The sequence below is a fragment of the Entelurus aequoreus genome, linkage group LG14 (genome assembly GCF_033978785.1).
Source record: "Entelurus aequoreus isolate RoL-2023_Sb linkage group LG14, RoL_Eaeq_v1.1, whole genome shotgun sequence".
Classification (NCBI taxonomy): domain Eukaryota; kingdom Metazoa; phylum Chordata; class Actinopteri; order Syngnathiformes; family Syngnathidae; genus Entelurus; species Entelurus aequoreus.
The window spans coordinates 2,730,167-2,752,563 of NC_084744.1; the positions used below are offsets into that span (position 1 = coordinate 2,730,167).

The window sequence follows — 22,397 nt, forward strand, 5'->3', positions numbered from 1 at the left end:
TCCTGGAGCATCTGGACTCCCCGAAACCTACGCCAGGATCTATTTGTTGACTTCAGCTCTGCCTTCAACACCAGCCTCCCTGGACTGCTAAGAGACAAGCTTTACCAGCTCAGCGTGCCCGACTCCCTCTGCAGTTGGATCAATGACTAAAACTGCATCAACATACATAAATATAGATGCATCAATAATTGATTTTTAATCGGATTGTAGCTCCTGAATCGTTATTGCAATCGAATCGTGAGGTTCCCAAAGATTCAGACCTCTCCTATCAATGAAGACGCTTCAAAGACTTTATGAATAAAGTTGGTATCGTATAGTAATCCTCACCACCATTGTGGAAAATAAGTATCAGGGATGGTTTAGCATGCTAAACACACACAACCAGCAGCATGACACAAGAAGCTAAACGCTAAAGCATTAATGTAAAGTAGGGATGATTAATCCAAATATCAATACTATTGATACCAAGTACCGGTATAGTCTCAGTGTGTGAGCAATACTAAAATGATTAGGTCGATTTTTAGGGTCATTTTGAGCAATTTCAAAATGTATTAAAATAGGCTTTATAAAATGTGTTTTTGTGATTATTTTAGTTACTTGCTATGTAAAAAATGTACGGTCTATAATGTATTGCTAAAATATTGCATTAGGACTCAAAATTGGATCAGATCTGAGGCCAAAAAAATCGTATTCAGGATGCGAGGCCACAATTGTTGATTGGGACTTCCCTAATTGCAATCACGTTCATTCGGTGGAACTGGAACAGTGACAGTGTGATCCGCCAATGAGATCGCAACGGATGGATGACGTTGGCTCACTGAGGGGAGGAATGAGCATCAATGAAGATATAAAAGTAAGACGTATAAGAGAGAGGTTTGGACTCATCTCTTCGTCCACCCGATGATGGAGACGGTGGACCAATCAGAGCTCTGCTTTCCACAACTAAGCAACATCTCCTGCAAGAAGCCCGTGTCTCATTGGTCTGGTGATACATTTTTGACAGTTCTGCTGTCCGTTATCTGTGTCTTCACTGTGTTTCTCAACCTGCTGGTTATCATCTCAATCTCCCATTTCAGGTACATTTTTTTCATCCTGAAATCATGTTTGTCAACGTGTTGTTGCTGTAATGTCTCCGCCTGTTTGTTTTGTCAGGACTCTAGTTAGGAGCGATGTTCTTGATTTGTTCTTCATCTCCAGGCAGCTCCACACTCCCACCAAACTCCTCCTCCTCTCTCTCGCTGTCTCAGACTTTCTGGTGGGCCTCCTGGTGATGCCCGGTGAGGTCTACCTGAGAACATCCTGCTGGGCTCTGGGCGATGTTGTCTGTTGTCTGTGGAACTACGTAGTCTTCATGGTGACATTTGCCTCAGTGGGACACATGGTGATGATATCAGCTGATCGTTATGTGGCCATTTGTGATCCTCTGCATTACAACACCAGGGTCACTGTGGGAAGAGTTCAATTCTGTGTTTGTCTTTGTTGGTTCTCCTCCTTCCCCTACTGTGGCATCCTTTTGAAGGAACAGCTGGCTCACCCCGCCATGTATAAGTCATGCCACGGAGAGTGTGTCGTTGGTTATGAATATGCCGCAGGTGTTGTTGACGTTGTTGTGGGCTTTATCCTCCCTCTCAGCGTCATCATCATTCTGTACATGAGAGTGTTTATGGTTGCAGTGTCTCAGGCGCGAGCCATGCGCTCTCATGTTACATCCATCAAACACCATCATTCAGTCACTGTTAGGGCAAAGAAATCAGAGTTGAAGGCCGCCAGGACTCTTGGTGTCGTCATCCTTGTCTTCATCATGTGTTTATGTCCATATTACACTTTTACTCTGGCAAGTGACAACAAAATAATATCTTTGTTGGCTCATTATGTTGTTTACTTATTTGACTTCAACTCGTGCTTAAACCCGTTGATGTATACCTTGTTTTATACCTGGTTTAGAAAAGCAGCTCGATGTGTTGTCACGCTGCGCATACTGAAGTCTGGCTCCAGGGGAGACAACATACATTAGACCAAAAGGTGAAATATTAATGTTTAGAGTGTAGATTGTAGTAATTAGTTAACCAGATGTAATTAAGCAGCCTCTTTTCCACGGATGAAATTGTAAAGACATCCACATGATTTAAACTGTAATGTACACTGACCCTATTTGAAGTGCAAGTGAATTTCATTAGCTCAATCTTTGAGATGGAAATGCCAAGAAAGTAGCAACATACTTTGGGATGGAGAGAGTCATGAAAAAATATGGAATTATTGTTAAGTAAGCAGGCTCTGTCAACTAGACATCATCAAGGAAGGTGACTTACAGAAGGATGCTGGGTGAAGAAATTAGTTTCACATTAGAGGAGGACATATATCAGACTATTATCTCATAACCTAACCTAGTCCTGTTGCTGTTAAATTGTTTTTGGTGGCAGTCTTGTGCTGATATAACAACACATTGTACTCGTGTTGATGTTAATCAGGAACATAACTGACACATTTCATAATCCAATAATGAATGAGTGACCATCCCAGGATTAAAAGATGACTTTAGTCAAAACATTAATTATAATGTAAATATACACTTTTTTTTCTGTCCTTTACAGCCAATTATGAATGTCATATTGTTGATGTAGATCCCCATATCTGATGTACAGATTTACTTTATAAAATAAAAATAAAAGTATCAAGTAGAAAAAAGACCAAAAAAAAGGGATGACGGACAGAGGAGGCGATGAGGGATATGCCCCGCCCCCATCCTAACCCAACTCACCTGTCCATGTGATGTGGGAGTGTGTAGGCCCCCAGAGTGTCTACTGAGTAGTTTTAATTCCCTTTTGATGTGTGTGCAGGAGAAATGTATGCAGGTGAAAACGAATGTTGTGATTAAAATTGGGGGACAATTTTAAATGCACAAACTCCCTGAGCATTCCTTGGACCACATGAGAGCAACATCAGACGTGCACACTGTAACCACACCAGCATCACACCTGTCCCAAACCTGACATAAGTTCAATGTTTTATCATAAAAATCAAATAACACCAGTCAATTCCATGATGTTATTTTCTAATATGAATGTTTGGCCAACTGACAAAGACAATAAAACATCCTGTTTTGCATGGGCTGTATGTTGTATGTCACCTTTTGCACAATGAGATGTGTTCTGTAGCACAAGCACGGGCTACTGTTTTTGTCCGTAAAATATATAATTACAGAGTTTTTATTAGCCTTTAGTTAATCCAGTAACCACATTTCATGATCACTATCCATAAACGTTTAGATTGTTTTGATTTTAAGCAGCACGTCAACAGGGGAAACACTCTGGACAAGGTCATAAGCCATGGCATGTCCATGGGTGTGTCCTCTCAATCAATCAATCAATCAATGTTTATTCATATAGCCCTAAATCACAAGTGTCTCAAAGGGCTGCACAAGCCACAACGACATCCGCGGTACAGAGCCCACATAAGGGCAAGGAAAATCTCACAACCCCAATTGGACGTCGATGTGAATGACCATTGGCGTTGTTAGGCCTATTTTAGGGGGGCTGTATCCCCCCTAAAATATTCTTAAGGTCCCCTAAATAATTTGGTGTTATATATATATATTTTTTTATTTTTTTATTTTATTTTTTTACAAATACATGCCGACATATTCATTATAAAGTGGCCCGAATATGAGTTTAAATAAATAATTATATAACTTGTCATTATTCACTCAGTATCCCCTCACTTCATAGCGTAAGGTAGAGAGCCCCTTTAGTGTGTCGGTATCCAATCCATTCCACTTGTTCATATAGAAAAGGCCCACATCACTCAAAATCCAGTCCACATTTTCTTTGCGACCTTGCTTGCGTTCCTATGTAGCTTTGAAGCACACAGCGCTGCAGAACAAGAACGTGAACGGATGCAAAATGGACATAAGAAACTTTTTCAAGAAAGTAAGTATTCATCACTGCTTGTAGTAAAATGTATCAAACAAGTTGAAAAACTTATTGGTCAGTTGTACGGAATATGTACTGATGTGATATGTGGGCTTGTATTAAGCCTCAGGGAGTGGAACGCCCCTGCCTTACATAGTTCTGGGTCACCCCAGGGCAAGGTGTAGCACCCGAATGCCCCCCCCATCAGGGTTAAGATACCCCCCATGAAAAACACAAAGAGAAGATGCGTTACCCGGCCCGGAGTAAACCCGGGGCCCTCCTCCGGAGCTAGGCCCGGAGGCAGGGCTCGCCAGCGAGCGCCTGGTGGCCGGGCTAGCCACGGAGCACAGCCCGAAGAAGCTACGTGGACACACCATCTTCTCCGCCACGTGGGCCCACCACCCGCGATCGGAACCAGTGGGGTCGGGTGCGCTGCCAAGTGTATGACAGTGAAAGTGGAGGCTCCAGACGGACCAATTCGGGGCAGCAGAGGCTGACTTTCGGGACGTGGAACGTCTCTACGCTGGTGGGGAAGGAGCCTGAGCTGGTGCGAGAGGTGGAGCGCTACCTGTTGGATCTGGTGGGGCTTACCTCTACGCATAGCAAGGGCTCTGAAACCACACTCCTGGACAAGGGATGGACCTTGTTCCCTTCTGGAGTTGCTCAGGGTGTGAGGGCACAGGCGGGTGTGGGGATACTCACGAGTCCCCGGCTGAGTGCCTGTACGTTGGAGTTCACCCCGGTGGACAAGAGTGTCATCTCCCTTCGCCTTAGGGTTGGAGGGGGGAAAACTCTGACTGTTGTTTGTGCGTACTCACCAAACAAGAGTTCAGAGTATTCGGCCTTCTTTAATACCTTGCATGGGGGGATTCCATAGTCTTGCTGGGGGACTTCAACGCGCATGTGGGCAATGACAGTGATACTTGGACTGGCGTGATTGGGAGGGACAGTCTCCCTGATCTGAACCTGAGTGGTGGATTGTTATTGGACTTCTGTGCTAGTCACGGACTTGCGATAACAAACACCATGTTCAAGCATAAGGATGCTCATAGGTGTACCTGGTACCAGAGCACACTAGGCCAAAGATCAATGATCGATTTTGTAATCGTATTAGCTGATCTGAGGCCGTATGTTTTGGACACCCGGGTGAAGAGAGGGGCTGAACTGTCAACTGATCACCATCTGGTGGTGAGTCGGGTCAGATGGCGGGGGAAACCTATGGACAGACCTGGCAAACCCAAGCGTGTAGTGCGGGTGAACTGGGAACGTTTGGAGGAGTCCTCTGTCCGGAAGGACTTCAACTCCCACCTCCGGCGGGACTTCTCTGCCATCCCTGTGGAGGTTGGGGACATTGAACAGGAATGGGCAATGTTCAAAGCCTCTATTGCTAAAGCTGCAGCTGCGAGCTGTGGCCAGAAGGTCTTAGGTGCCTCAAGGGGCGGTAACCCTCGAACACCCTGGTGGACAGTGGTGGTCAAGGAAGCCGTCCGACTGAAGAAGGAGTCCTACCGGGGTATGTTATCCCAGGGGACTGCGGAGGCAGTTGCAAGGTACCGACGGGCCCAAAGGGCAGCGGCCGTGGCTGTGAACGAGGCTAAGCAGAGGGTGTGGGAGCAGTTCGGAGAATCCATGGAGAAGGACTATCGGGTGGCACCAAAGCTGTTCTGGAAGACCATACGGCACCTCAGGAGGGGGAAGCAGGGAACCATCCAAGCTGTGTACGGCAAGGATGGGACTTTGCTGACTTCAAGTGAGGAAGTCGTAGGGCGTTGGAAAGAGCACTTTGAGGAACTCCTGAACCCAATTACATCAGACACACCCTCCCTGATAGGAGCAGAGCCTGAGGATGATGGGGGATCAACGTCGATCTCTCGGAGTGAAGTCACTGAGGTAGTTAGACAACTCCACAGTGGCAATGCTCCGGGGGTTGACGAGATCCGTCCAGAAATGCTGAAGGCTCTGGGTGTTGATGGGCTGTCTTGGTTGATACGCCTTTTCAACATTGCGTGGAAGTCTGGGACAGTGCCGAGGGAGTGGCAGACTGGGGTGGTGGTTCCCTTTTTCAAAAAGGGGGACCAGAGGGTGTGTACTAATTACAGGGTGTGACGTGACCTCGGTATCGGGTTCTTCTGGGACCACAGGAAAGGGAACAACACTCTGCTGCAGCGGGTTACAATCGTTTTAATTATGTTGCACACACGTGTGCGGTGGCTTTTCAGCTCCTTCTTTGGTCCTCGCCTCTGCTTTTCAGCACCGCTCTCGTGGTGTCGCTCTCGTGCTCTCCAGCCCCCCCCCCCCCCCCCCCATCGTCTCCGACGCTGCTAATAAAGGAACAGGTGATTAGATAACTCGTTCCAGCTGAGATATCCACTCACCTGTCTGCCGCTTCATGGCCGGCCCCTGCGCACACCCCGCCCGCAGGGAACGCGTGCACCACGACCCTCTCCACACAGGGGTATCACACTACTCAGCTTCCCTGGGAAAGTTTACGCCAAGGTACTGGAAAGGAGGGTCCGGCCGATAGTCGAACCTCAGATTCAAGAGGATTAATGTGGATTCCGTCCTGGTTGTGGAACAACTGACCAGCTCTTTACTCTTGCGGGAATCCTGGAGAAGGCCTGGGAGTCGAATGAAGTCCAGCAACTGGAGTCTCACCAAAGATTGCAGGACATCAGCCGCCCTGAGGAACGAAACTCAAGCTCATTGACAGATGCACAGGAAGGTGGAGAGCCCATCCAGCCAAGGAAACCGGCAGTGGAAAAGAAGATCAGCGGGAGAAAACCTCGGGTAAAATGGCCCGGAGCCTCCGAACAGAAAGAATGGGCAATCATAAACTCAGACCTAATCAGCATCCTACATGGACTAAAGGGCACAGTCGAAAGAAAGCTTGACAAGATGGGAGACATCATCTACAACTATGGGGCAGAGCGATATGGGGCAAGAGTCAAAACGGCAAAGGTAGTAGCGCCACAATGCAAGTCCAGACGGCAGCAGGAGATAGAATGCCTGATTCGGGAGAGAAGACAACTTAAGAAGAAGTGGAGGAAGGCTTCAGACAGTGAGAAAGAAGGCATCAACAATCTCCCGGGAAACATCAAAAGCCGGTTAACAACCCTGAGATGAGCAGAAAACCTGCGAAAACAGCAGAAAAAGAAAGAGCGTGCAAGATCAAGTTTTTTCAAGGACCCCTTCAAATTTGTGAAATCACTTTTCACTGAAGAAAAGGGGGGAAACTTAAAAACCTCTAAGCAGGAGCTGGAGAAACATCTGGAAGAAATGTTTGTGGATGACAAGAAGAACGTGCAGACAGCTATTACATCGGACATCCCGCCAATTGAACAACCGCAACACCAGATGGACATTAGTCCCTCAAAGTGGAGTGAAGTGGAGAAAGCAGTAAAGTGGGCAAGAGCATCATCAGCCCCAGGGCCAAATGGAGTTCCGTATCGACTATACAAGAGTGCCCCTGATGTACTTCGCTTCCTGTGGCGGCTAATGAGGGTGGCTTGGGAGAAGGGAGTCATACCCAAAGCATGGCGTAGGGCCGGAGGAGTCTTGATTCCCAAGGAGAAGGAATCTAAAAATATCAGCCAGTTCCGCCCCATCAGCCTCCTCAATGTCGAGGGTAAGATTTTCTTCAGCGTAGTTGCCCAGAGGATGACCTACTACCTGGACAAGAACAGATTTGTGGATACCTCAGTCCAAAAAGCAGGAATCCCAGAGTTCGCCGGATGCCTCGAACACACCAGCACAATATGGCATCAAATCCAGGTTGCGAAGAAAGAGAGGAGAGATCTCCACATCATCTTCCTAGACCTTGCCAATGCCTTTGGTTCTGTCCCACACAGTTTCCTCTGGGCATCCTTCGACTTCTTCAGGATACCAGAGATCATCACCAACCTTGTCAGGGCATACTTTGAAGATCTGCAGCTCTGTTTTACCACACCAGACTTCACCACCACTTGGCACCATATGGAGGTTGGAATAATGGCAGGGTGTACCATCTCCCCGTTGGCCTTTATCATGTCAATGGAAGACATTATGCGAGCATCCAAGTGGGTAGTAGGTGGCGAACAGCTGAGTTCCGGAATTCGCCTACCTCCTCTCAAAGCCTATATGGATGACATGACAACTATAACAACTACAGCACCCTGCACCAGGCGCTTACTAGGGAAGCTTTATGAGAACATCACTGGGGCCAGAATGAAATTCAAGGCCTCAAAATCAAGAAGCATCTCCATCATCAGAGGCAAACTGACAGAACAAAGGTTTCTCATTGGTGAAGAACCCATTCCAACTGTGTCAGAGAAGCCAATTAAGAGCCTGGGAAGGTGGCATGACTCAAATCTGAAGGACACTGAGCAAGCAGTCAAGCTAAGGCAAGAAGTCACCAAAGGTCTGAAGAACATTGACAGATCTATGCTGCCTGGCAAGCTGAAAATCTGGTGCCTCCAGTTCGGGTTACTACCCCGCCTCATGTGGCCACTAACCATGTATGGTATCTCCCTCACCAGAGTGGAGAAAATGGAAAGAACAATCAGCTCTTATGTTAGAAAGTGGCTAGGTGTCCCTCGATGCCTGGGCAGCATCGGCCTGTATGGTCATGGATTACTCGAACTGCCTCTCTCTAGCCTGACAGAGGAGTTCAAATGCTCCAAAGTGAGGCTCGAGATGACCCTAACAGTGTCGAAGGATACTGTAGTCCGAGCTGATGCCCCAAATCTGACAGCAGGGAAGAAGTGGTCAGCTAAGAACGCAGTACAGCAGGCAACATCTGCTCTTCACCACGCTGATATCGTGGGCCAAGTCCAACATGGAAAAGCCGGATTGGGATTTGGAGAGACACGACCTTCCTGGAATAAGGCATCCTCTGCTGAGCGGCGCAAGTTGCTCGTGGCCAAGGTCCGTCGACAGGAAGAGTCAAATAGATATGCCAAGGCTGTGGCGCAAGTTAAGCAGGGCCAGTGGACAAGGTGGGAAGGGGTGGAGAAACGGAAGATCAGCTGGAGGGACAAATGGGAAATAGAATCGAGTAGGGTAAGTTTCCTACTTCGAGCAACCTATGATGTCCTTCCCACCCCCAAAAACCTCAACCAATGGCTGGGTGAAGATCCATCATGCCCCCTGTGCTCAACACCAGCTACACTCAGACACATCCTCACTGGGTGTAAAGTGAGCCTCTCCCAAGGACGATACACATGGAGACACAACAAAGTACTCAAATGCTTGGCAGCAACCCTGGAAAGCAGGAAAACAACCAACAACTCCTTTCCACCCAGGACACCCAACCTGAATATGCCAGTTGCCTTTGTTAGAGAGGGGGAACAAAGGCAACGAAAGACACCATCAAGGCCCAGGTTGGGACAGCTGGAGATAGACCGGGACTGGCAGATGCTGGTGGACGTGTATAAGAAACTTATCGTTCCACCAGAGATAGCAATTACTAACTTGCGGCCTGACCTAGTCCTGTGGTCCAACTCCCAGCACATCGTGTACTTTGTTGAACTCACAGTCCCTTGGGAGGATGCGGTGGAGGAGGCTTTTGAGCGGAAAAAGCTCCGGTATGCAGAGCTCGCTGCAGAGGCTGAACGGCGAGGCTGGAGAACACAAGTCTGCCCTGTAGAAGTTGGATGTCGGGGCTTTGTGGCAACATCAACAATAAGGCTGATGAGGGACCTGGGAGTTGGCGGTCAAGCTCTACATCAGGCCATAAAGGAAACATCGCGGGTGGCAGAGCGGAGCAGCCAGTGACTCTGGCTAAAGAGGAAAGACCCCAACTGGTCACCAAAATGAATCAGTACTCATGCTGAGGCTGGTCAGATGCAGAGGGGGGTGCTTCTGGGACGCCAGAATGCACCGCTGAACCTACTTGAGGCGTCGTGGGCCCAGTCAGCGAAACGTCTATGAGAGTAGGAGCCCACTTGAAAACCCTAATGATGCGTCTGCCCAGCCTGCACCAACATAGATAATAAGTCAGTGTCTTTAAGTCTTCAACACGGGAGGTAGGAGGTGGCACTCTGGATTTTAACATCTTGTCCTGTGTATTTGGAACATATATATATATATATATATATATATATATATATATATATATATATATATATATATATATATATATATATATATATATATATATATATATATATATATATATATATATACTGTATATATATATATATATATATATATATATATATATATATATATATATATATATATATATATATATATATATACTGTATATATATATATATATATATTAGGGCTGCAAATCTTTGGGTGTCCCACGATTCGATTCAATATCGATTCGTGGGGTCACGATTTGATTCCAAATCGATTTTTTTCGATTCAACGCGATTCTCGATTCAAAAACGATATTTTCCCGATTCAAAACGATTCTCTATTCTTTCAATACATAGATTTCAGCAGGATCTATACTAGTCTGCTGACATGCAAGCAGAGTAGTAGATTTTTGTAAAAAGCTTTTATAATTGTAAAGGACAATGTTTTATCAACTGATTGCAATAATGTAAATTTGTTTTAAATATTAAATGAACCAAAAATATGACTTATTTTATCTTTGTGAAAATATTGGACACAGTGTGTTGTCAAGCTTATGAGATGCGATGCAAGCTGCCCCCTGTCCCTGTGACAACAGTATCAGCTTCCTAGATGACCTTAACAACTACTGGGCAAGGTTTGAGGCACTTAACACCACTCCGGCGAGAAAATCCATCCTTCGCCCTGATGAGCAGCCGCTCAACCTGGACATAGCAGATATCCGGAAAACCCTGAGGAGAGTGAACCCCCGGAAAGCACCGGGACCTTATGACATTCCGGGCAAGGTGCTTAAGGGATGTGCAGACAAGCTGATATCTTTGCATAATGCTTTTGCTACTGTTAGCACATCTACTTTTCCTGTAGGAAATATTTCTACCTACTTTGAAAATGCATCTACAAACCCTGTTTCCATATGAGTTGGGAAATTGTGTTAGATGTAAATATAAACAGAATACAATGATTTGCAAATCCTTTTCAACCCATATTCAAATGAATGCACTACAAAGACAAGATTTTATTTTATTTTTTTTGCAAATAATAATTAACTTAGAATTTCATGGCTGCAACACGTGCCAAAGTAGTTGGGAAAGGGCATGTTCACCACTGTGTTACATGGCCTTTCCTTTTAACAACACTCAGTAAAGGTTTGGGAACTGAGGAGACACATTTTTGAAGCTTCTCAGGTGGAATTCCTTCCCATTCTTGCTTGATGTACAGCTTAAGTTGTTCAACAGTCCGGGGGTCTCCGTTGTGCTATTTTAAGCTTCATAATGCACCACACATTTTCAATGGGAGACAGGTCTGGACTACAGGCAGGCCAGTCTAGTACCTGCACTCTTTTACTATGAAGCCACGTTGATGTAACACGTGGCTTGGCATTGTCTTGCTGAAATAAGCAGGGGTGTCCATGGTAACGTTGCTTGGATGGCAACATATGTTGCTCCAAAACCTGTATGTACCTATTAGCATTAATGGCACCTTCACACATGTGTAAGTTACCCATGTCTTGGGCACTAATACACCCCCATACATCACACATGCTGGCTTTTACACTTTGCGCCTATAACAATCCGGATGGTTCTTTTCCTCTTTGGTCTGGAGGACACGATGTCCACAGTTTCCAAAAACAATTTGAAATGTGGACTCGTCAGACCACAGAACACTTTTCCACTTTGTATCAGTCCATCTTAGATGAGCTCAGGCCCAGCGAAGCCGACAGCGTTTCTGGGTGTTGTTGATAAACGGTTTTCGCCTTGCATAGGAGAGTTTTAACTTGCACTTACAGATGTAGCGACCAACTGTAGTTACTGACAGTGGGTTTCTGAAGTGTTCCTGAGCCCAAGTGGTGATATCCTTTACACACTGATGTCGCTTGTTGATGTAGTACAGCCTGAGGGATTGAAGGTCACAGACTTAGCTGCTTACGTGCAGTGATTTCTCTAGATTTATTTGAAATTTATTTAACCCACTCAGTGGCCTAGTGGTTAGAATATCCGCCCTGAGATCGGTAGGTTGTGAGTTCAAACCCCGGCCGAGTCATACCAAAGACTATAAAGATGGGACCCATTACCTCCCTGCTTGGCACTCAGCATCAAGGGTTGGAATTTGGAGTTAAATCACCAAAAATGATTCCCGGGCGCAGCCACCGCTGCTGCTAACTGCTCCCCTCACCTCCCAGGGGGTGTTCAAGGGTGATGGGTCAAATGCAGAGAATAATTTCGCCACACCTAGTGTGTGTGTGACAATCATTAGTACTTTAACTTGAACTGATCTTCATTTTGTTGTTGTTGGAGCGCTGGGTGTGGCAGCTTCTGTCTGTACTTCTTCCTGACTATCTTCCCTTACAATTTTTACCTATTTCTTCTCCAAACTGGGCCAGTCTCATCATCTTCTGCTCTATGAAACATAAGCTTTTCGTCTCTCTTAGCCCTTTCTTTTTCCTCTTCTTTTCCTTTTCTTTCCCTTTCTTCCTGTTCTTCCTTTCTTTGAGCCATCCTCATCCAGCACTCCAAGTGTTCCCACCCCATTCTGGCCGGTTTCTTTTCGTTATTTCCGCATTTTTGTATTATTGATTCCCTCAGTTTTAATATATCACCTACTTTGAGGCGCCCAGTAAATTCATGTTTTGAGATCCAGTCATCGAGAAATTTCAGTAAGTCTGGATTTGTTTTTTCTACTGCTTTCCAGTGTTTACATTTGAACTTGTCTTTTGGACTAGCCATCGGTTTACTTGTCCCTTTTCCTATTTTGAGAATTTGGAGTAATTTGTCGTCCCCTACAGAGCCGAACTTATAAGGATTACTTTTCTCTTTGTTGTAAGATAATGGTTTAATTTTTTATTGTGGTACACGTCGCTTCTACTGGAGGTTGTCCCCCAGTGGAGGTGTCTTGCCTAGAGTTCCACAATAACCCACTATTACTTCTCACAACTTTAATATGGAGTGATAGCCTAATGGCGAGCACTCCTACACACTCTCACGTTCACACCTTTCACACTCGTTTTACGGAATTTTCAGTTTTTGTGGACTCCGCCGCCCTTCAGAATATTGGCCTCTTCAGATTTAGAATTTCCGTTTTCATTTTTTTATTTTTATTTTTTTATTTATTTTTTTGTCCTGTCCAGCTTCTCAGGTAAATCATATAATTGATGTAGAAGCCCATATCGGCTGTTCAGATTTACTTTACAATAGAAAAGTGTAGGATACTTCTTTTGTTGCTTTATTTGTATTTGACTTTATTAAATGTATTTATATTATCATTTGGTGCAGCCTGGCCGGAGCAGGAGGGGATAGAAAGAGAAAAAAATGAAGACAGAGGGGTGAATTGTGGGGACAAGAGGGGGATTAGACAGAGAGAAAAAAACAGCAACTGCAAACAAAACAACAACAACAACAACAACAATAGAGCAACATCAACAAATACGACATGTACAAATATGATGGTAAAAGTTGTAGCAAATAAGCAGTTAGCGAAAATAAAAAAATAATACAGAAATGACAATGAGCATTATTACACTAAAATAGGAGCAATACAAATACCAATAGAAATAGCGCTATTGATAATGAACAATACCAATACTTTACCTTTATTATCAACAATACAGTTGTTCAAATGCAACAATACATATACACAATGATAACTAGAGATATGCAAGAATGCAGAAAAATGGAGGGGAAGAAAGAGAAGCAACCTACATTAACCTTGTAGATTGTTATAGTAACAATAGGTTAAGCTTTGTCAGTGTGCCATGTGTTGTACCCAGTTTACCCTAGGGCAACAACATTAATATATGTTTGATGAAACGTGATTATGTGCATGAGTGTATGTGTGCATATGTACTTGTATATGTACAGTATGTGTATATCTGTGTTTGTACAGTGTATGTATATGTACAGTATGTGTATGTGTGTGTTTGTACAGTGAATGTGTATGTACAGTATGTGTATATGTGTGTTTGTACAGTGAATGTATATGTATAGTATGTGTGTGTTTGTACAGTGAATGTATATGTACAGTATGTGTATATGTGTTTGTACAGTGAGTGTATATGTACAGTTTGTGTTTATGTATGTTTGTACAGTGAATGTATATGTACAGTATGTGTATGTGTATGTTTGTATAATGAATGTGCGTGTGGATGTACGAACTTTGAGTGTGTAAATATGTACTGTATTTGTATATGTACAGTATGTGGGAGCGTAGGTACCTATTTATGTGTGTATGTATGTATGTGAGTATATGTGAATTTGTATGTACAATACATTAGACTCCCAGTGTGTCTGGGAGCCAGAGTACGGCCCCAGCCTCCCCGAGAGCCCAACCCACAAACAGTAGGTGTGGTGCCCAGGGAACCAGGGACCACCGCCCCCACGCAGCCAAGCCGGACAGCGACAGGAACCCCAGAGCCCGGCCCACCACGCCGCCCACGAGGGCCAGCAGCAAGCCGCAGACAGACGCACCCGGCAGAGGACAAGGCACGAGAAAAGCAGGGGACAGCCAGACCCCAAGCCAACGAGAGACCAAACCTCACACGTGCAGAAAGGCGGGACGCCCCACCCGAGGGGCCCGGAGATCCCCCGCAACCGGACGGGAAGACAGCCCCCGCCCCACCAGCAACCGGGCCCCCATGAGCCTACCCCCCCACCCCCGGAGAGCGCGGCGAGGCCAGCCCCCGGCCACCCCACCCAAGTCGGCCGCCTAATGGCGATCACTCCTACGCACTCTCACGTTCACACCATTCACACTCGTTTTACGGAATTTTCCGTTTTTGTGGACTCCGCCGCCCTTAAGAATATTGGCCTTTTCAGATTTAGAATTTCCGTTTTTTTGTGTGGACTCCGCTGTCCTTAATTTGGCTTATTTTCAATTTTGAATTTTACGGAATTTTCAGTTTTTGCGGACTCCGCCGTCCTTCTGATTCTTTGGCCTTTTTACCTGTTAGAGCCATGGATTTACAGGGTTTGTCTATGCGTCGTAACCCTCAGTCACACACTTTTTAATATTTACCTGTTAGAGCCTTGAATTCACAGGGTTTGTCTATGCGTCGTAAACCTCAGTCACATGCTTTTTTTCCTTTGTAATTCAAAACGTACTCACTGAAATCTGCGTTCCTCTCCCTTGTCCTCAGTATTTCCATCGATCCTCAGATCCCAGCCGGAGAGAAGAAAAATCATCTTGTCAATGGGGAGATGGTTGCCATGGCCATGGTCTGTCTGTATTCGCCTCTCCTGCTGGAATCGTCAGATGTGTTGGAATTCGGCTCGAGGGACCAAGATGATGTCAGGTTCAAACACCAAATTATCTATTAAACGAGACAAGACGTAAGGAATCAAGCAGAGACAGAGTCGAAATTAGCTCATGAGGAGAGACGTATTGGGCTGTACACTCAGTTACAGTTTGTCCCTACGCTCTAAGGTACAGTCTCACATGCTCCTCTATTTATTCGGGAGGTCCCTAGTTAACATCACTGAGGCTGCTTCTGAAGGGAGGGGTAATGCAAGCAGCCCCAGTAGACACAATACATGATTATTCAGAATGCAAATGTGCTGACACTCGTGATCTCGCCCTGTCTCTGTCCTGTCCGCGCCGAGGTACTCGATGTCCGTCCTTGGTTGTCAGCCGGCAGGGTCTGGAAACAAACTGCTGATACGAGACAACTCGCAAAGCAAGATTACAAGTTGTGCCTTTGCAAAGATAGAAAAGTACAACTTCAGCGCAATTGATAATCACTATAGCAACGGCCTTTAAGCATACAATTTGTGTGATAACTTATACATAATTATTCTAACAGAAAGTTCTAAAATTTGACTGACTTTGCAGCGAGCCACCTCACCGAGAGATCCGACCAGCTTCTTTATTTTAGCAAAATTATTTTCCAGTTTTGCACACATTTCCATTAATTTAATAAATGTGATGGGAAATAATTTACCTGTTTCTTTTTACAAACTAATGGCTTTCAAAAGTTGCAAGTGATAAATGCTTATTTAGTGAAACAAAAATAAATAAAACTGCATCAACATACATAAAATAAAGATGCACCAATAATCGATTTTTAATTGGATTGTAGCTGTTGAAAAATAATTGCAATCGAATCGTGAGGTGCCCAAAGATTCAGAACTCTACTATCCACAGTGTGAATATGCTTCAAAAACGTTATGAATAAAGTTGGTGTGGTATAGTAATCATCACCACCACTGTGGAAAATATGTTTCTTGCAAGTATCAGGTTTGGCTTAGCATGCTACACACACACACACACACACACACACACACACACACACACACACACACACACACACACACACACACACACACACACACACACACACACACACACACACACACACACACACACACACACACACACACACACACACACACACACACACACACACACACACACACACACACACACACACACACACACACACACACACACACACACGCACACACGCACACACACAACAAGCAGCATGAAACAAGCAAAGCATCAATGTAAAGTAGGGGAGATTGATCCAAATGTTGATACTATTGATACCAAGTACTGGTATAGTCTCAGTATGTAAGCAATACTAAATTGATTTGGTCAATATTTTTTTTTTTTTTCCTAAATAATTTTTAGGGTCGTTTTGAGCAAATTCAAAATGTAATAAAATAGGATTTATAAAATGTGTTGTTGTGTTTATTTTAGTTACTTGCTACGACACATTTTAAGGTCTATAATGTATTGCTAAAATATTGTATCAGGACTTAAAATTGGATCAGATCTGAGGCCAAAAAATCGTATTCAGGATGCGAGGCCACAATTGTTGATTGGGACTTCCCTAATTGCAATCACGTTCATTCGGTGGAACTGGAACAGTGACAGTGTGATCCGCCAATGAGATCGCAATGGATGGATGATGTTGGCTCACTGAGGGGAGGAATGAGCATCAATGAAGATATAAAAGTAAGACGTATAAGAGAGAGGTTTGGACTCATCTCTTCGTCCACCCGATGATGGAGACGGAGGACCAATCAGAGCTCTGCTTTCCACAACTAAGCAACATCTCCTGCAAGAAGCCCGTGTCTCATTGGTCTGGTGATATACTTTTGACAGTTCTGCTGTCCGTTATCTGTGTCTTCACTGTGTTTCTCAACCTGCTGGTTATCATCTCAATCTCCCATTTCAGGTACATTTTTTTCATCCTGATATCATGTTTGTCAACGTGTTCTCGCTGTAATGTCTCCGCCTGTTTGTTTTGTCAGGACTCTAGTTAGGAGCGATGTTCTTGATTTGTTCTTCATCTCCAGGCAGCTCCACACTCCCACCAAACTCCTCCTCCTCTCTCTCGCTGTCTCAGACTTTCTGGTGGGCCTCCTGGTGATGCCCGGTGAGATTTACCTAAAAACATCCTGCTGGGCTCTGGGCGATGTTCTCTGTTCTCTGTGGAACTACATGATCTACATGGTGGCGTTTGCCTCAGTGGGACACATGGTGATGATATCAGCTGATCGTTATGTGGCCATTTGTGATCCTTTGCATTACAACACCAGGGTCACTGTGGGAAGAGTTCAATTCTGTGTTTGTCTCTGTTGGTTCTCCTCCTTCCCCTACTATGGCATCCTTTTGAAGGAACAGCTGGCTCACCCCGGCATGTATAAGTCATGCCACGGAGAGTGTGTCATTGGTTTTGAATATGCCGCAGGTGTTGTTGACATTGTTGTGGGCTTTATCCTCCCTCTCAGCGTCATCATCATTCTGTACATGAGAGTGTTTATGGTTGCAGTGTCTCAGGCGCGAGCCATGCGCTCTCATGTTACATCCATCAAACACCATCATTCAGTCACTGTTAGGGCAAAGAAATCAGAGTTGAAGGCCGCCAGGACTCTTGGTGTCGTCATCCTTGTCTTCATCATGTGTTTATGTCCATATTACATTTTTACTCAGGCAAGTGACAACAAAATAATATCTTTATTGGCTCATTATGCTGTTTACTTATTTGACTTCAACTCGTGTTTAAACCCGTTGATGTATACCTTGTTTTATCCCTGGTTTAGAAAAGCAGCTCGATGTGTTGTCACGCTGCGCATACTGAAGTCTGGCTCCAGGGGAGACAACATACATTAGACCAAAAGGTGAAATATTAATGTTTAGAGTGTAGATTGTAGTAATTAGTTAACCAGATGTAAGTAAGCAGCCTCTTTTCCACGGATGAAATTGTAAAGACATCCACATGATTTAAACTGTAATGTACACTGACCCTATTTGAAGTGCAAGTGAATTTCATTTGCTCAATCTTTGAGCTGGAAATGCCAAGAAAGTAGCAACATACTGTGGGATGGAGAGAGTCATGAAAAAATATGGAATTATTGTTAAGTAAGCAGGCTCTGTCAACTAGACATCATCAAGGAAGGTGACTTACAGAAGGATGTTGGGTGAAGAAATTAGTTTCACATTAGAGGAGGACATATATCAGACTATTATCTCATAACCTAACCTAGTCCTGTTGCTGTTAAATTGTTTTTGGTGGCAGTCTTGTGCTGATATAACAACACATTGTACTCGTGTTGATGTTAATCAGGAACATAACGGACACATTTCATAATCCAATAATGAATGAGTGACCATCCCAGGATTAAAAGATGACTTTAGTCAAAACATTAATTATAATGTAAATATACACTTTTTTTTCTGTCCTTTACAGCCAATTATGAATTTCATATTGTCGATGTAGATCCCCATATCTGATGTACAGATTTATTTTATAAAAGAAAAGTAAAAGTATCAAGTAGAAAAAAGACCAAAAAAAAGGGATGACAGACAGAGGAGGCGATGAGGGATATGCCCCGCCCCCATCCTAACCCAACTCACCTGTCCATGTGATGTGGGAGTGTGTAGGCCCCCAGAGTGTCTACTGAGTAGTTTTAATTCCCTTTTGATGTGTGTGCAGGAGAAATGTATGCAGGTGAAAACGAATGTTGTGATTAAAATTGGGGGACAATTTTAAACGCACAAACTCCCTGAGCATTCCTTGGACCACATGAGAGCAACATCAGACATGCACACTGTAACCACACCAGCATCACACCTGTCCCAAACCTGACATAAGTTCAATGTTTTATCATAAAAATCAAATAACACCAGTCATTTCCATGATGTTATTTTCTAATATGAATGTTTGGCCAACTGACAAAGACAATAAAACATCCTGTTTTGCATGGACTGTATGTTGTAGGTCACCTTTTGCACAATGAGATGTGTTCTGTAGCACAAGCACGGGCTACTGTTTTTGTCCGTAAAATATATCATTACAGAGTTTTTATTAGCCTTTAGTTAATCCAGTAACCACATTTCATGATCACTATCCATAAACGTTTAGATTGTTTTGATTTTAAGCAGCACGTCAACAGGGGAAACACTCTGGACAAGGTCATAAGCCATGGCATGTCCATGGGTGTGTCCTCTCAATCAATCAATCAATCAATGTTTATTCATATAGCCCTAAATCACAAGTGTCTCAAAGGGCTGCACAAGCCACAACGACATCCGCGGTACAAAGCCCACATAAGGGCAAGGAAAATCTCACAACCCCAATGGGACGTCGATGTGAATGACCATTGGCGTTGTTAGGCCTATTTTAGGGGGGCTGTATCCCCCCTAAAATATTCTTAAGGTCCCCTAAATAATTTGGTGTTATATATATATATATTTTTTTGAATTATTATTTTTTTTTTTTTACAAATACATGCCGACATATTCATTATAAAGTGGCCCGAATATGAGTTTAAATAAATAATCATATAACTTGTCATTATTCACTCAGTATCCCCTCACTTCATAGCGTAAGGTAGAGAGCCCCTTTAGTGCGTCGGTATCCAATCCATTCCACTTGTTCATATAGAAAAGGCCCACATCACTCAAAATCCAGTCCACATTTTCTTTGCGACCTTGCTTGCGTTCCTATGTAGCTTTGAAGCACACAGCGCTGCAGAACAAGAACGTGAACGGATGCAAAATGGACATAAGAAACTTTTTCAAGAAAGTAAGTATTCATCACTGCTTGTAGTAAAATGTATCAAACAAGTTGAAAAACTTATTGGTCAATTGTACGGAATATGTACTGATGTGATATGTGGGCTTGTATTAAGCCTCAGCGAGTGGAACGCCCCTGCCTTACATAGTTCTGGGTCACCCCAGGGCAAGGTGTAGCACCCGAATGCCCCCCCATCAGGGTTACGATACCCCCATGAAAAACACAAAGAGAAGATGCGTTACCCGGCCCGGAGTAAACCCGGGGCCCTCCTCCGGAGCTAGGCCCGGAAGCAGGGCTCGCCAGCGAACGCCTGGTGGCCGGGCTAGCCACGGAGCCCGGCCGGGCACAGCCCGAAGAAGCTACGTGGACACACCATCTTCTCCGCCACGTGGGCCCACCACCCGCGATCGGAACCAGTGGGGTCGGGTGCGCTGCCAAGTGGATGACAGTGAAAGTGGAGGCTCCAGACGGACCAATTCGGGGCAGCAGAGGCTGGCTTTCGGGATGTGGAACGTCTCTACGCTGGTGGGGAAGGAGCCTGAGCTGGTGCGAGAGGTGGAGCGCTACCGGTTGGATCTGGTGGGGCTTACCTCTACGCATAGCAAGGGCTCTGAAACCACACTCCTGGACAAGGGATGGACCTTGTTCCCTTCTGGAGTTGCTCAGGGTGTGAGGGCACAGGCGGGTGTGGGGATACTCACGAGTCCCCGGCTGAGTGCCTGTACGTTGGAGTTCACCCCGGTGGACAAGAGTGTCACCTCCCTTCGCCTTAGGGTTGGAGGGGGGAAAACTCTGACTGTTGTTTGTGCGTACGCACCAAACAAGAGTTCAGAGTATTCGGCCTTCTTTAATACCTTGCATGGGGGGATTCCATAGTCTTGCTGGGGGACTTCAACGTGCATGTGGGCAATGACAGTGATACTTGGACTGGCGTGATTGGGAGGAACAGTCTCCCTGATCTGAACCTGAGTGGTGGATTGTTATTGGACTTCTGTGCTAGTCACGGACTTGCGATAACAAACACCATGTTCAAGCCTAAGGATGCTCATAGGTGTACCTGGTACCAGAGCACACTAGGCCAAAGATCAATGATCGATTTTGTAATCGTATCAGCTGATCTGAGGCCGTATGTTTTGGACACTCGGGTGAAGAGAGGGGCTGAACTGTCAACTGATCACCATCTGGTGGTGAGTCGGGTCAGATGGCGGGGGAAACCTATGGACAGACCTGGCAAACCCAAGCGTGTAGTGCGGGTGAACTGGGAACGTTTGGAGGAGTCCTTTGTCCGGAAGGACTTCAACTCCCACCTCCGGCGGGACTTCTCTGCCATCCCTGTGGAGGTTGGGGACATTGAACAGGAATGGGCAATGTTCAAAGCCTCTATTGCTAAAGCTGCAGCTGCGAGCTGTGGCCAGAAGGTCTTAGGTGCCTCAAGGGGCGGTAACCCTCGAACACCCTGGTGGACAGTGGTGGTCAGAAAAGCCGTCCGACTGAAGAAGGAGTCCTACCGGGGTATGTTATCCCAGGGGACTGCGGAGGCAGTTGCAAGGTACCGACGGGCCCGAAGGGCAGCGGCCGTGGCTGTGGACGAGGCTAAGCAGAGGGTGTGGGAGCAGTTCGGAGAATCCATGGAGAAGGACTATCGGGTGGCACCAAAGCTGTTCTGGAAGACCATACGGCACCTCAGGAGGGGGAAGCAGGGAACCATCCAAGCTGTGTACGGCAAGGATGGGACTTTGCTGACTTCAAGTGAGGAAGTCGTAGGGCGTTGGAAAGAGCACTTTGAGGAACTCCTGAACCCAATTACATCAGACACACCCTCCCTGATAGGAGCAGAGCCTGAGGATGATGGGGGATCAACGTCAATCTCTCGGAGTGAAGTCACTGAGGTAGTTAGACAACTCCACAGTGGCAACGCTCCGGGGGTTGACGAGATCCGTCCAGAAATGCTGAAGGCTCTGGGTGTTGATGGGCTGTCTTGGTTGATACGCCTTTTCAACATTGCGTGGAAGTCTGGGACAGTGCCGAGGGAGTGGCAGACTGGGGTGGTGGTTCCCTTTTTCAAAAAGGGGGACCAGAGGGTGTGTACTAATTACAGGGTGTGACGTGACCTCGGTATCGGGTTCTTCTGGGACCACAGGAAAGGGAACAACACTCTGCTGCAGCGGGTTACAATCGTTTTAATTATGTTGCACACACGTGTCCGGTGGCTTTTCAGCTCCTTCTTTGGCTTTGGTCCTCGCCTCTGCTTTTCAGTACCGCTCTCGTGGTGTCGCTCTCGTGCTCTCCAGCCCACCCCCCCCCCCCTCCCCCCCATCGTCTCCGACGCTGCTAATAAAGGAACAGGTGATTAGATAACTCGTTCCAGCTGAGATATCCACTCACCTGTCTGCCGCTTCATGGCCGGCCCCTGC

At 45.4% G+C, this 22,397-nt stretch overlaps 2 protein-coding genes across 2 annotated transcripts; both read left to right on the plus strand.

Annotated features, from left to right (window-relative positions):
* The first annotated feature begins 900 nt into the window (after positions 1-900).
* LOC133665261 (trace amine-associated receptor 13c-like) lies at positions 901-2,014 on the plus strand. Its single transcript, XM_062070513.1, has 2 exons — positions 901-1,076; positions 1,198-2,014. Exons 1-2 carry the CDS (start codon positions 901-903, stop codon positions 2,012-2,014), a joined length of 993 nt encoding a protein of 330 aa, XP_061926497.1.
* Positions 2,015-16,963: 14,949 nt separating this feature from the next.
* LOC133665262 (trace amine-associated receptor 13c-like) lies at positions 16,964-18,077 on the plus strand. Its single transcript, XM_062070514.1, has 2 exons — positions 16,964-17,139; positions 17,261-18,077. Exons 1-2 carry the CDS (start codon positions 16,964-16,966, stop codon positions 18,075-18,077), a joined length of 993 nt encoding a protein of 330 aa, XP_061926498.1.
* The last annotated feature ends 4,320 nt before the right edge of the window (positions 18,078-22,397 follow it).